Source organism: Manis pentadactyla, chromosome 4 (genome assembly GCF_030020395.1).
Source record: "Manis pentadactyla isolate mManPen7 chromosome 4, mManPen7.hap1, whole genome shotgun sequence".
NCBI classification, from domain to species: Eukaryota; Metazoa; Chordata; class Mammalia; order Pholidota; family Manidae; genus Manis; species Manis pentadactyla.
The window spans coordinates 58178769-58195236 of record NC_080022.1 but is presented as its reverse complement, the minus strand read 5'-3'; the positions used below and the strand labels follow the sequence as shown (position 1 = coordinate 58195236).

The 16468-nt window shown below is 34.6% G+C and overlaps 1 protein-coding gene across 4 annotated transcripts in view; it reads right to left on the bottom strand.

The window, feature by feature from the left end:
- Positions 1–16468, bottom strand: part of LRRC7 (leucine rich repeat containing 7) — a 496164-nt gene that overhangs the window by 150076 nt on the left and 329620 nt on the right. For all 4 annotated transcript variants that reach the window (XM_036890160.2, XM_057500317.1, XM_036890162.2 and 1 more), the window contains exon 8: positions 15773–15836. In XM_036890160.2, the coding sequence (XP_036746055.1) occupies positions 15773–15836 (64 nt within the window). The remainder of the gene's footprint in view (positions 1–15772; positions 15837–16468) is intronic.

Genomic DNA, 16468 nt, shown 5'->3' with positions numbered 1-16468 from the left:
GTAATTCAAACTTGGTGTGTTCAGAACTTTCATCTTCTCCTACTCAACTCTCTCCTGTTATATGCCTCTTATTTCAATTAATAAACATTACCCACCAAACCATCCCAATGACAACTAAAAACATATCTGATTCTTTCTCCATTTATCCACTCCCCTACCTTTTCTGCCAGTTCTTTACTTCTTGAATCCATTTTTTTCTTCATTCTGTTTTCATTTCTTAGTTCTAACTATGCAGTCTGTTTTCTCCACTATTATAAATTCCACTTATTACTGTCTCTATTCCTGTTACAGTTCTAGATCTAATCACAGATTCTTACACATAGCAGATTTTCAATAAACAATTACTGAGTTCTAATTCATCCTTCAAATCAGAGGTAAAATTTAAAATGTAGACTTGAGTATATTCCCCTACTTAAAATTTTTCACCTCACTGTCATTCATGAGGTAAATACCAAATTTTAAGCACGACATGCACAGACTCAAATGGTCTTGCTTCAGTTTATTTTTTCTAATCTCACCTCCCTTTATCTTTGTTTCCCCAGTGCTTTCAAAGTACCTGCATAAATATAGAGTAAATGTTGGTGAATGAATAAACAGCAAGTTGATTCAGATGTCAAAACCAGGTTATTTCCCTCCTCTCTCCAAGTTCCATTGAAATGACAAAACAGAAATAGGTTCATAAACACATAAACACTGGTGGTTGCCATTTTGCTTGCATTCTCTTCCTACTGTTCTACTGTATCATTTGCCTTTATTGAGGGTCTCATGTAAATATGCTCTCTGGAGTCTTATGAATCCTTTCAATCATCTAATATGTTGTAATTTTTGTAAGAACAATGAGTAGAATATAGCTGTATTAGTTTTTTTAATGCTGCAACAAATTATTGAAAACAACAGTGTAAACCAACACTAATTCATTAGTTTGCAGTTTGTACATCAGAAGTCAGGGCATGGTGTGGTTATGTTCTATGTTTAGGGTCTCAAAAGGCTAAAATTGTGGCGTTGACTAGACTGCATTATCATATTGGAATCCTTTTGTAAACTCATGTGGATGTGCAGGATTCTGTTTCTTAGGGTTGTAGGAGGGAGGTCTCTATTTCCTTGCTGGCTATTAGCTACTTACTTGCTGGGCTCGCTCTCAGGTCCTGGAGGCCAGCTACATACCTTAAAATATGGGTCCTTCCATGGGCCCTCTTGTACTTCCTATCTCTTTATTTAAAAGAAACCATTTCATTTAAGGGATAACATAATTAGGTCAGATTCAGTCAGGATAATCTCTCTATTTAAGGTAAAGTGACCTGGGACTTTAATCACATCTTCTAAAATCACTTCACAGCAGCACTTACGTTAGTGTTTCATTGAATAACTGGGGGAAGATGTCTGTATTCCTGCAGGTGCAGATCTTGGGGGCTTAAAAACAGGTCTTACAATTCTGCTTTCTACAGAAGTCTCCAATTGTTAATGGAGCTTATTAATAAAGACCACATAATTGTGTTATGTGGATACACAGAAAGCAGGAGACTGTTGGGTACTAACCCCCTCCATCACTTTGTCTTTTATCTATTGTACACAATTATGGTTTGTATAAATTGTTGCCATCATATTTTGTTTATATTCTTTCCTTTGGGTAATCACCTCTAGTTTCATGGCTTTAGATTGTAGCTATATTCTGATATTTCTTAAATATATTTATCTGGTCTGATCTTCTTAGCACTTCCACTGGTTATGTAATAGGCATATCGAACTTAAGATTTTCAGAATAAAACTCCTGACCTTTCCCTTTAAAACTACACCTCTTGTCACGAGGGTCTCTAATTGTCCTGATTAGTGAAGATTTTCCCCTGTACAAAGCTAGTTTGTAAAGAATGGGAATGGTAGGTGTTTTTCAAATGTGTAGACAAAACAGTGTCATGGAACATAAAGAAAGAGGGGATAGTGGCCCAAACAAAGGAACAAAATAAATCTCCAACAACCAGTGCTACAGAAATGGAGGCATTTGAATTACCTAACAAAAAATTTAAGATAACCATCATAAAATGCTCAAGAGCATTGAAAATATAGCAATATTTGCATTATAGGAATCCAAGAAGAAGAAGAGAGTGAAAAAGTAGAAAATGTATTTAAAGAAATAATGGAAAAAAATTCTCAAATCTGGGGAAGGAAGTGCACATCCAAATTGAAGAAGCCTGTAATTGTTTAAATAGGATGAACCCAAAGAAATCAATACCCAGATGTCTTATAATCAAAGTGGCAAGAGTCAAAAACAAAGAATTTTGAAAACAGCTGGAGGGAAGTGACTTGTATCATCTAAGTGAACTTCCATAAGACCTCCAGTGGATTTCTCAGCAGAAACCTTGAAGTCCAAAATAATGTGTGATAGAACATTTGAAGTGCTGAAAAGAAAGAACTGCCAACCAATAATAGTATGTCTGGCAAATTATGCTTTAAAAATGAAGGACTAATAATGTCTTTCCCCACAAAACAAAAGCTTAGAGAGTTCAACACCTGCCTTGTAAGAAATTCTAAAAGGATGCTTTCAAGTTGAAATGAAAAGATGCTAAACAGCAACACTAAAGCATACAAAAATATAATGCTTTCTGGTAAAGGTAAATATATAGCCAAATGCAGAATATTGTAATTCTGTAACAGCAGTGCATAAATCAATGTTAATTTGGTACAGAAGTTAAAGGAAAAAATATAAAGATAATTACAAAAGCATATTAACAGATACATAACATAAAAATGTAATTCATGATATCAATAGCAAAGTGTAGGGGAAAAGTGAAAACGTAGTTTTTATATACAATTGATGTTAAATTGTTATTAGCTTAAAATAAATTCTCACAATTATCAGATGTTTTATGTAAGCCTCATGGTAAAAACAGAGAGAATACCTATAGAAGATAGACAAAATAAAATGAGAAAGGATTCAGAACATGTCACTGAAAAAAAAAAGAAATGAAACACAAAGGAAAACAGTTATAGGGAAAAGACAGAAGAGCTACAAAGCAAACATAAAACAATTAACAAAATGGTAACAGTAGTCCATTCCCAATCAATAATTACTTTAAATGTAAATGGAGTTAACTCCTCAATCAAAAGACATAAATTCTTGTCTTCACTTTTTGTTTTTGTTTTTTGGCTGAGTGAATGAAAAAGAAAAAGACCCAACTGTATGTTTTTTATAAGAGACTCATTTTAGACTTAAAGACATAGATAGGCTGCAAGTGAAAGGATTGGGAAGATATTCCATGAAAACAGTAACAGAAAGAGAACAGGGATAGCCGTGCTTACGTCAGACAAAATACATTTTAAACTAAATACTGTTAAGAGACACGGAAATTATATAATTCTTAAATGGTCAATTCACCAAGAATATATAATTATTGTAAACATATATGCATCCAATATCTGAGAATTCAAAAATATAGAGCAAACTTTGAAAGAACTGAATGGATAAAGAGCAATTTAATAATAGCAGGAGATTTTAAAGCTCCACTTTCATTAATGACTAGGACATTTCACCCAACAGCATCAGAATACGTATCCTCAAGTACACCTGGAATATTCATTGGGATAGACCTCATGTTAGGTTACAAAACAGATCTTAACAAATTAAAGATTAAAATAAAATGAAGTATATTTCTGACCACTTGGAATGAAACTAGGAAATAATAGCAGAAGGAAAACTGGAAAAAGTCACAAATATGTGGAAATTAAAGAACATTCTCCTGAACAACTGATGGGACAAAGAATAAATTAAAGGGAAATGAGAAAATATATGAAGACAAATGAAAATGAAAACATATCAAAACTCATGGGATGCAGCAAAAGCACCACTAAAAGTGAAGTTTAAAGTGACAAATGCCTACATTGAAAAATAAATTTTCTATTGAGCAACCTAACTTTACACCTTAAAGAACTAGAAAAAGGCCAAGCAAAGCCAGAAGTTGACAGAAGGAAGGAATAATAAAAAATAAAGCAGAATTAAATGAAATGGAGAACACAAAAATAATAGAAAGAAATCAATGAAATTAAAAGTTGTTTTTCTGAAAAGATCAACAAATTGACAAGTTTGGCTAGACCAAGAAAAAAATAGAGAATACTCAAATAAACTCAGAAATGGAAGAAGTGATATTATATTTGATGACACTGAAATAAAGATAATCATGAGACTACAATGAGTAAGTAAACACTAACAAATTGGACAACCTAGAAGAAATGTATAAATTTTTAAAAACATGCAATATACCAAGACTGAATTTGAAGAAATTGAAAGCCTCTGAACAGGTAGTAACAAATAAGGAGATTGAATCAGCAACCAAAAACTTTCAAACAAGTAAAAATCCAGGATCATAAGGTTTCCCTGGTTAATCCTATGAAACATTTATAGAAGAATTAAAGTCAATCCTTCTCAAGTTCCCAAAAAATTTGAACAGGAGGAACACTTCCAAACTCATTTTATGAGGCCAGTATTATCCTGATAACAAAACCAGGCAAAGATACTACAAGAAAAAACTACAGACAACTATCCCTGATGAACAGAGATGAGAAAAATCCTCAACAAAATACTAGCAAACTGAATTCAACAACACATTAAAAGGATCATAGGTCATGCCATGTGGGATTTATACTAAGGATGCAAGGATGTTTCAACACATAAAAATTGATCAATGTTATACACCATTTTAATAGAATGAAGGATAAAATAACATGACCATCTCAATAGATGCATAAAATGTACTGACAAATTCAATACCCTTTCATGATAAAAAGCACTAAACAAACCAGGAATAAAAGAAAGTACCTAAACTATAGATACAGGCCATATATATGAAAAGCCCACAGCTAACATCATACTCAGTGGTGAAAAACTGAAGGCTTTTACTCAGAAACAAAGCAAGAATGCCCACTCTCACTAATTCCATTCAACATAGTCCTGGAGGTCCTAGCCAGAGTGATTAGGCAACAGAAAGATATTAAAAGCATCCAAATCAGAAAGGAAAAAGTAAAATCATCTCTGTTCTCTGATGATATGATTTTATATGTAGAAAACCCTAAAGACTCCACCAAACGATTGTTAGAACTAATAAACAAGTTTGGCAAATTTGTATGTACAAAATCAACAATCAGATTAAGTTGCATTTCTATACACTATCAAATAAATATTTTAAAGAAAGTTCGGAAAATAAAATTCACTTAAAGTAGCATCAAAATAAATAAAATACTTAGAAATAAACTTAAACAAGGTGATTGAATATTTATATATTGAATACTACAAAATACTGAAGAAAGAAATTAAAGACATAAATAAATGGAAAGACAGCCCATGTTCATGGACTGAAAAATCACAATATTTTTTTAAATGTCCATTCTACCCAAAGTGATCTATAGATTCAGTGCAATTGCTATCAAATATCAATGACATCTTTTACAAAAATATAAATAGCAATCCTAAAATGTCTATGGAACCTCAAAAAATACCAAATAGCCAAATAAAATTTTGAGAATAAAGAACAAAGATGGAGGTCTCACACTTTCTGATTTCAAAACATATTATGAAGTTACAGCAATTAAAACAATAAGGTATCAGCATAAAGAGAGACATATAGATCAAGGGAACAGAAGAGAGAGCCCAGAAATAAATCTACTCATACATGATCTTCAAAAAGGGTTTAAGAATATATAGTGTGGAAAGCATAGTGTCTTCAACAAATGATGCTGAGAAAATTGGAAATCCACATGCAAAAAAGATACAACTGGACCCTTATCTTACACAATACACAAAAATCAACTACAAATGGATTAAAGTCTTAAAATTGAGACTTAAAACAATAAAGTTTGTTAAAGAAAACAGAGGAAATACTTTATGACATTGGTCTTGGTGATGATTTCTTGGATATGACAGGAAAAGCACAGACAAGAAAAGCAAAAATAGACAAGGGGGACTACAAGAAATTAAAACGCTTCTGCACAGTTAAGGAAACAATCAACAGAGTGAAAAGGCAACCTAAAGAATGGGAGTAAATATTTGCAAACCAGGTATGTGATAAAGGATTAATATTCAAAACATAGAAGGAACTCCTATAACTCAATAGAAAAAAATCCCCAATGATTCAATTAAAAAACAGGCAGAAGATTTGAACAGATGTTTCTCTAGAGAAGACATATAAATAGCTGGCAAGTATATGAACTGTATACTTAAAATTGGCTAAGAGAGTAGATCTCATGTGTTTTTTGCTGCAGTAATTAAAAAAATAGAAAAGAATTCATGCATCTTACATAATATCCTTAGGAATAGAAATTTCATTTTTTTATTTGTAGGTTTAAAATCTTGAAGTCATTCTTAACTACTCTTCCCCTCATCCCTAGCATCCAATTGTCAATAAATCCTATTCCTTCCACCTAGAGGTAAGTTTACTTGAAAGTTAATGAAGTTCAAACTTTCAGGCCCCTTACTTGCATGAACTCCTTTCCATATCCTGGAAGGTAGCCTGGCAATGTTTACATGGCCAAACATTTTTGTACACTTTGCAAAAATAAGATTGTTTTCTTTTTTACAATTTAAAAAGTTGAAATAATTCACGTACCATAAATTTCACCCTTTTAGAATATAAAATCAAGTAGTTTTTAGTATACTTACAGAGTTGTGCAACCATCACAACTATCTAATTCTAGATCATTTTATTACCTTCCTCAAAACCCCAGACTCTATCTCTACACTCTCTCCTTTTCCCCAGACCCTGGGAAAACTAATCTACTGATCTACTTTATGTCCCTGGATTTGTCCATTCTGGGCATCTCATGTACATGCAATCATACAATTTATGGTTTTTTTGTTTCTCACTCTTTCACTTAGCATAATGTCTTTAAAGTTCATCTGTATTAGTCCTTTACTCTTTTTATTTGCCAAATATTATTCCATTTTTAGATATACTACATCATGTTTATCCATTTATCAGTTAATGGACATTGGGTTTTGTTCCACATTTGGCTATTATGAATATGCTGCTATGAATATTCATGTACAAGTTTTTGTGTGGTAAAGTGAATAATGGCTCCCCATAGATGTGCATAGCTTAATCCCCAGAATTTATGCATATGTTACCTTCAATATGGAATAGGAGACTTTGCAGAAATGATCTTGACATGGAGAGATTACCCTGGATTATTTGAGTGGCCCTATGTTATCACAAGTGTCCTTATAAAAGAGGGACTGGAAGGTCAGGGAATGCAGAGAAGGTGATGTGATGACAGAAGCAGAGGCTGAAGTGATGCAAGGAAGGGGGCAGGAGCTAAGGATTGCAGGTAGTTGCTGGAAGCTGGATAATAAGAGGTGGATGCTTCTCTAGAGCCTTCAGAAGGAACACAGCCCTGGTATCTATAGAACTTTAAAATAGTAAATTTGTGTTGTATTGGGCTATTTCTGTTGTAATTTGTTATAGTTCAACAATACAATTGTATTTTAGAACTTGGAAGTGGGTTACTGCTGTAAAAATACCTCAAAATGTAGAAGTGGCCTTGGATTTGGGCAGCTGTACTGAAACTAGAACAATTTTAGCTATAAATTTATGACAGGAAAAGCCTAGACTGCCTTGAGCATAGTAGAAAAATGAATGATAATGACTCTCTGCTAAGGAGGACTCCGGAGGAAGTAAAGAGCATGGTAAAGAAAATCTGTTATCTTCTAAAGAATACCTAAATCATTATGAAAAGACTGTTGGCAGCAATATGAACATTAAAAGCACTACCAGTGAGAGAGCTCAGAAGGAAATAAGGAACGTGTTCACATGGAAAAGGGAGGAAAAGGGAGTTTTATTATATATTAGCTGAATTGTATTGTATGATTATTTGGAAAGCAGAATTTGTGAGAAGTAAATTTGATATTTGTCTGAAGAAACTTCCAAGCAAAGTTTTGAAGGTCTGGCCTGGTTTCTACTTGCTGGTTATAGTTATATGCAAGAGGAAAGAGATAAATTGAGAGAACCATTAAGGAAATAGAAACCAGGATTTGGGAAATTTTTATACTACACAAATCACAAGAAAATACAAAAATTAGGAGATTCTCTGCCAGGAAAGTATGCTCTGGAAAGAAAGTGAAGGGTATGTATGGGCAACCTTTGCTAATACCTTGTAAGGATTAAAAGATTAGAGTATTCATTCACTCACACACAGAGGTTTCTAAAGAGATTAGGTATGTGTCTCATGGAACCTGCCAGTCATTTTAGAAGAAGCCAGGAATAAAATGGGATTATCCAGGAAATATCTGTGGAGGAACCTCTTATGCAATGGAGAAATCCTCAAGATGTACATGGAGACCCATAAGGTTAAGATTGTTGTATCAACAGAAATACTACCAGCATGGACTGGAAGGGACAGAGAGGACACAGTGAAAGAAGACTGTCAGATTCCTAAAATTTTATAGATAGGAAACAGGCTGATAAATCTACTCAGCTACAAAGACTTGCTTTTCTTCCTGAAAGAGGAAACATGATTCAGAAGTAGAGTCACAGGCACAGAGCAATGAGTCTTGAGGAGCAGAGGCTATTCCCAGCCTTTGAAATCTATTAAGAGTTTGCCTAGTTGGATTTTGAAATTGGTTCTGAATGTAGACTCTTTCTGTCCTTCTGTGTTTTTCCTTTTCTGTATGGGAATGTTATACTAAGCCTAAGCCTACAGTATAAGTGTTATCTTATGTCTATAGCACAATTGTATTTTGGAAGCAGATCAACTATCTTCTAACTTCATAGGTCTACCAATGGAGAGGGATTTTTTGCTCCAGGATGGGTATAACCAAAATCTTAGCCCTGTCTAATTTAGATGTTTCAGATAATGAAAAGTGGGTATTTTGAGCTGCTGACATTTTGTTCTTGAGGTGATGTTGTAATGGGTGAGACTTTGGGGGGATGTGGATTCAGTGAGGGCATTTTCATGTAGGTAGACATGTACATTTAGGAGCAGAGGCCAGACTGGGGTAGGCTAAATAATGGACTTCAAATGAAATCTATGTCTCGATTCCCAGAACCTGTGAATATGTTGCCTTACACAATAAAAAAAAATTGCAGTTACGATTAATTAAGGATCTTGAGATAGAGATTATCCTGGATTATCTGGATGGTCCCAAGGGTATCACAAAGGATTATAAGAAGTGGGCAGGTGGGTCAGAAAGCAGAGAGAGATCTGATGATGGAAGCAGAGTCAGATACATAATGACAGATGAGATGTGAGAAAGGGACCACTATTCACGTACAGTGAGCAGCCTGTAGAATGTGGAAAAGGCATTAGTTTCCTAAGTGGTTTCTCTGACTCCACATTGCCCCTTTCCATCAATTCTCAACACAGCAACGTGGTCCTGGTAATGTAATTAATATAATATAACCTACAGTAATGTAATAGAGCATGATGTAACATAACTTGATGTAAATAAGACCACAGGTTTCATTTGTGTAAAATCTCCCAAGGGCTTCCATTTTACTCAAAATAAAAGCCAGGATTAAAATGTCTTACAGTATTGCACCTCTCTCCACATACCCACTTCCCCAAATTAACTTATTACCTTCTCTTCTCATTCATTCTACTCCAACCATTCTAGCCTGCTTGCTGTCCACACATCAGGCTTGCTCTCAGTTCAGATGTTTGTACTCCTGTTACCTCTGTTTAGAACCCTCTTCCACCCAGATATTTGCATGGCTCACTCCTTCCCCTTCTTTAGGTTTTTACTAAAATGTCCCCTTCTGAGTGAAGCTTTCCTGGTCACCCTCCATACATTCTCATCACCCTTTCTTTATATTTCTCCTTAACATTTCCATTATCTCTTAGTTTTTTGGCTTGAAAGCCTGAAATAAAATTTTTCCTATTAATTTAATTTCAGATAATACATCCAGAAGTTAATGTTTCAATACATAAGTGAAGAAGTTGTGAGTTTGAATTTGAATATATCAAATATAGTTTTTGTTAGTATTTGGGTGATTCACAGTTCCTATTTGCAACCCAAGAATATTCTCTTGGCCTTACTCCATGATTGCATACTACTCCTATTTTCTCTGTAAAATTTTGATTATAAATTTGTACCCTCATTTAACATAGTTTGCCCTGGTTTAATTAGGAAGAATTTCTTTTTCCTTTAATTTCTCTGGCAAAAACTGTTGATAGAATCACCAGGGCATTTGACTATATTGAGATATATGCCATTCTTAGAAAAATGGATTTATGAAAGGCAAACAGAGCTAATTAATTTTATTCATAGAGCCCAGTCATGATATTGCAGTAATGAGAAATGGCAACAAGGGAAAAACTGCTTCCTTCAAAAACAGAGGGCAAAATGACTTATTTTACTGCTAGGAAAGGGAAAATTTGATAGCAGGAAAAATGAGTTTCTTTATTTGTATGTGTGACATTGGAGATTGCTTATTAAAGCTCTAGGTCAACAGATGTTGCATTTATAACAGTGTAGACCCCAATTTCATCCTCTTCTGAATAAAAACCTCCACAATTATTTTCAGTCTGAAAATACACTTTAATTGAATGTTTCATCAAGGAATCCTTTCAGATTCCAAAGTTGGTGGAAATACAGTTTTATTTATTTATTGGTCATTGTGGCAAATTTTGTACTTTACAGTTTCATGGAGAAACTCATTTGGAAGTATGTCTTAGTGAATTGAAATTGATTTTTCAAAGGATAGCTAATTATAGAATGATTGCTTTTCATATAAATTAAAGAATTTCCTCCATCTCTATTATTGTTTAATTTGAATTAAAAATTTCCAATTTATATAGGCATGATTCTGATGAGAAATGCCTGAGCTGTTCACTTCTAAACTCAAATGATTCACTTATTCATTCAGAAACACCAGTGCCAGTTGAGAATCTGATTCTCTGATAGGTACAAGCAAAAGTTTTCTGGAGAAAACAGTGCCAAAATTGAGTCAGCAAAAGTAAACATTTGTTTCATTAAGTGTTTAAACTATTGCCTTTCAGCTGCAGGCCCACTTTTCTATATTTTACTTTGTAATTCTGAGGTTAACAACATTTTTTTTTGACAGGTGTCCGTGTGTCAGACTGACAATGGGGGGACAGGAGAGACTTCCAGGCCAGAGGAGGAAGACAGAACCTGCTCCTTCTATATACTTCCTGGTCATTTTAGCATCTCTAACAGTGACCCTTCTCCCTGCAGTGACAGGAAACATTAGCAACAGCAGCTGTTCTCAGTTCGTAGTCACACAGCTAGCCAGCCTTATCACACCCTCAGAGACACCAGCACCAAAGGCTGCTACTGCTCTCCCAAGTCCTAAGTCCCAGCTGTCAAGTTTGCCAAATGCCTTACACTACGCTTTTCCTTTTGTTCCTTACCCTGAAGGTGTTAGCTGCTTCCTAGATGTATTCCCTCTGTGATCCTTCAGTTTCCCCTTTTTGCCCTTCCAGTTCTCTCCTACACAATCATTCTTTATATTAAACATTCTTTGCTACTGATAAAGTTTCCATCCCCTGACTGGACCTTGACTGATACAGAAATTGGTGCTTCCCTAATAATTTTAAAAGTAAGTTTTCTTTCTCAAGTTTCTCTTGATATATAATAACCTCTAGCAATGTCTGATATATATCTACAGGCGATGTCCTCAATAGTTTCACAAATGCAGGAAATGGAGGAATTAATAGATTATTTCAAATATTCTCCCGAAATGAGTGGCCAGTTATAAAAATGACAAATTATATTTTATTACTTCGCTCTTTATTTATAAGCCTTACCTGAAGGATAACTGACAAAATTTGATCAGTAGGTGTGATAAACCTACACTGTACTTACTTATAAAGGAAATTACTGGATATGTGAATGTAATACTTGCCTCAGGTATACATGCATCCTAGGTAATTAAAAATGAGCACAACTTGGGCAAACTAGAGAGTTGAAACCATGGCAGCCATACTTTCAGCAAAATAAGCTTCATTTTATTATTATCAATTTAAATTACAAGCTAAAGCATTAATTTAAGTACTCAAACTTTTCAAATTTCTATGAAAATACATTCATATTGCTTATATAGCTCAAACACATAGTCTATACAACCACCGGCATTTCTTCTCAGTGTCTCCATTCTTTATTTACCTATTTGATACTTTCATTTAAAGAAAATAACAAAAATTCACTGTGAATTATTAAAATTACAAAAAAGTAGAGACATGTGATCTGTTGATGCTTAGATTCAATATAAAAATATCAATTATCCATAAATGAATGCATTTCTAATCAAATTCTAACAACACTTTTTTTTCTTTTAGAGGAATCTGATAAACTAATTCTAAAATTTGTATGAAAAGTTAATCATTTTTCATAAGAAAAATGTCCAGGTGACTAAGTTAGAGAGACTTGTCTATCAGACCTCAAAAACACATTGTTCATGCTAACTAAGATGGGGTGGTTTTGGTACCCACATAGTGAACTAACCAATGAAGAAAGTAGCCTATGAATACTATGTGGAAATCACACTTTGTCAAAAGGTGGCACTCATACTCAGGTGAAGAGGAAGGAGTGCTTAATAAATGTTGCTTGGAAAACTGAGTTATCTACCTGTTAAGAAAAAAAACACTACATGCAATATAAAATAATTAAGCCCAGATGGAAATAAACTTGACTATGGATAATGAAACCTTCAAACTTTTAGAAGGAAACATATGAAAAGATCTGTTCAACTTTGGAGAGGCAAGGACTTCTTAAGCAAGAAGAAATGTACTAGACATATAAAAGTATACATCTCACTACATTACAATTAAGAACTTCTGGTCATAGAATGACACTGTGAAGAGAATAAAAGGACTGCAGAGACTGAGGAGATAGCTGCAGTCCATATAACCAACAAAAGATTGGCATCCAGAATATGTAAAAGATCCCTGGAAGTCTATAAGGAAAGGCAACCAATAGAAAAATGGGTAAAAAATGCATAAACATGTATTTCACAGAAGAGGAAACAAAAACTGCCATAAACATATGGAAAAAGCAACAGTCTCATTAGAAATCAGGTATATGCAAATTAAGATCATAATGGGATGCCATTATATAGCCATTACACTGCCAGAAATAAGAAATCTGACAATACCAAGTGTCGATGAAAATGCGAAGCATGGGAACTCTTACATATTGCATATTGCTGGTAAATGAGTACAACTGTTGTTGTTTTTTGAAAGCATTATATTCAAGTTGAATGTGTGCCCAATTAATGACCAGGAAATCTATTTCTAAATATAGGTCATAGATAAAGTCTTGCATATGGCATTTAAAGGAAAATTTATAGTAGCAATGGAATTAAAAAACTGGACAAAAATGATTGCTCATGAATAAAAGAAATAGTAAATAAATTATAATTAAAGGATAAATAATTGTAGTATAATCACATATTTTTAGAAAAGTTGAGAACAAGTGAAATGAAACAATGTAATGTTTAGGGATACATACAAATGTATGAACTGTTAAACAAAATTCAGGATTGTAGTTACCTCTGGGAATGAGGCAGAATATGCAGGTAGTCATAAAGGTGGTGATGTTTTAGTTCATAAGAATATGGTGGTGGCTTCATAGGAATAGATTTTATTATGCTTTGTAGCTTAAACTTATATTACATATATTATTTTATATGTATCAAATTTGACATAATACAATTTCAAGCCTCTGATTTTATTATCTTTTATAGTTGAGTTTTAATTCACTATTCTTCAACTATTATTTGACAGTTTTACAAATTCAGCTGTAGAGAAATCTTGTAATACTTATAAAGTATCCAATTATTTGAATTTGATACTCAGGCATTAATTCAAAATAGAATGTACACTATGATTCTAATATGGTAAGTAGAAATATCTCTATAAGAACACATATAACCCGTATGTCATAGTTAACAGTAAAATTTGAAATCTCATTTCTCTGAATAGCAGGAGATCAAGAAACCAGGCCTTTCCTTGGATCCTGCTCCCCAGTTATTCCTTTCAGGAGTCCCTTTGTGGCAAGGAGACAGAGGAGAGACAGGGAATCTCCCACACAACAGGAGATGCTGCCCTGGGGACCATCGCAATCCCTGTCTTCCTCTCCCTCTGCCCCCCATTGCTCTGTCCGTGGCCTATTGCCCCCGTTGCTGCCAGCCTCCCTGAAGCAGCGGAACTTGGAACCACACGCAGACCCCCCTGCAGTCTGCTTTCTGCCTCTGCTGTGCTCTGCTCTTCTCTTTCTGATTTTCAGAAAAGCTTTCTTATTTTGCTTCTTATGACTGACCCTTTTGATGAAGATTCCCATAGCAAAGCAGTTGGGGGATCTCAGGGACACTTCACACCACAGTAAGAGCTGAGTGGTGGTGATGCCAGCAACATGCGAATGGCCAGTGAGCCCAGGGAGTATTGCCTGAGCCCAAAGAACTGATTGAAGGTTCAGAACTGTAGATATAACCCGGGAGGCAGGATCAGCTGCAGACATCATCCCAGAGGCCATCATGTGCTGCCAGCCTGAGGCCATACAGCGTCCTTTGCACACACCCAAACTCCATCTTAAGGAGACAAGCAGGGGAAGGTGAGAGGATACTTGAGAGACAGAGAATTTTTATGCAAGGAAGATGAACACAACCCAAAGGGACCATGTAATTTTAAAAATCAGATTAAACTTTTAATCACATAAGAATAAGTCAGTTTTACCCTCAATCAACAGCTAATAGAAGCAGGATAATAACCAAATTAGTTATGTTCAAGAAAGTAAAATAATTTCTTTGCACATTCAAGACATACTGTAAATTACACCCTGTCACTCCTGTACACTGGTATTTACTGAGAATCACTTTTTTCCAGACACTGTGCATGCATTATTTCATTTAAGTCTCATGCAAGCCCTGTAAGGGAGGAACCATTATAACCTCCATTTTATAGAGAAGTAAAATGAGGCTAAGAGATGGTACTTTGCACAAAGTTATGAAGCTAACAACACAGCTAGAAGAGAAAAGCTGATGACTTAAGTGTTTAAATTTAAAAACAGTTAAAATACATTTTAGATTAATTGAATTTTGAAATCTGAAGATGTTTAAGCGGAAGACTTCAGAATAAAGAGGCTGGGTCTGCTTGTACAGGAGTATATGCTTTCTAATTTGCGTTGAAGGTTTTGGTCTTCGGGCAAATTTTAAAGAAAACTTAGGCCAGAAAAGAGAGTCAGAATTTAGCCGATTTTGATGGCAGTGAGATGGTGATATGAATTCACTGAAAAGACACTTTCAGTATATTAGAAATAAAAGGCCACTGGCCACTCCTCTCCACTAAGCAGCGTCCAAGGCAGCAGTTTTTAAGTATAGAATTTGAAATAATCAAGTCTTGGTTTAATTTCTGTTTGACCACATAAAAACCTATGAAAATTGGTGACCACTTTGCTCTTTGAGTTTCCATAAAGCTAGCATGGCAACATGTCAAATCAGGATTAAATGAGATAACATATGTAACACACTGAACATATGTAACAACTATGTGCCTACCACATCATTGGTGTTTAAAATCATCAATTCGCATCTGCCTATCCCACTTTTTTTTAGCGAGTCCTAATCTTACCCAGTTCTATGTGGCTTATTATATAATCAAACACTTATTTCCCGGATTTTATTTCATTTTTATATTTAGCAATGTGCATATTTTATTTTTATATTAAGCAAAATAAGCATATGCACTTGATGATTTAATACCTGGGTTTACAAAGACAGTGGAAAGGAAACAGTCTTTTGTGGCATATGATCAATTTAAAAAAAAGACATCCACTTACCAGCTCACTGAATTCATTATTGCCTAGGTCAAGTCTTTCCAACTGGGCCAGTTTGTGCATTGACCTATAACAGATGGAGAAAAATACTGCTATGAGGCAGTGCTTGACACATTACTCCAAACGACATTCCACCTACTCCCCAATCCTTGTCAGATTAACATGGTGGTATAATGCACAAAAATGGGAGAATTTTTCAGTGAAAGGTAAATTGCAAATATACACTAATTCATACAAACCGCCAGCTGCAGACCTTTAGTGCTTACCATGTTCCCAAGAGCCAGTCTACTTTTGGAATACAAGGCTAGCTGCTTAGCAAACACCTGGGAGACTTACTAATTAGCTACACTAGTAAGAGATATAGAATGGGGCTCCTACATCCATATTTTAAGGATCACCGCAGGTTTAGGAACCAATGGATGAAACCAATTTTTAACAAGGCCCTGTAAAACCTCACAATATAGCCACAATATTGTCATTGTCTACTTCCCTAAATGAACTTCTCTTATAGACAAACGGCTGTACATTGTCTCCTAAACATTGGCTTGGATATTCTGAACCATGGTAAAATCTTGGGTCAAAGGATGGAGGTACTCTAGCACACACATCATATGCAACCATAAGCCACTTTCAAGCACAACATACAGCATAAGAAAAGATAGTATTTGTTTGAGTTTCAAGTTTTATCTCCCTTCTAAC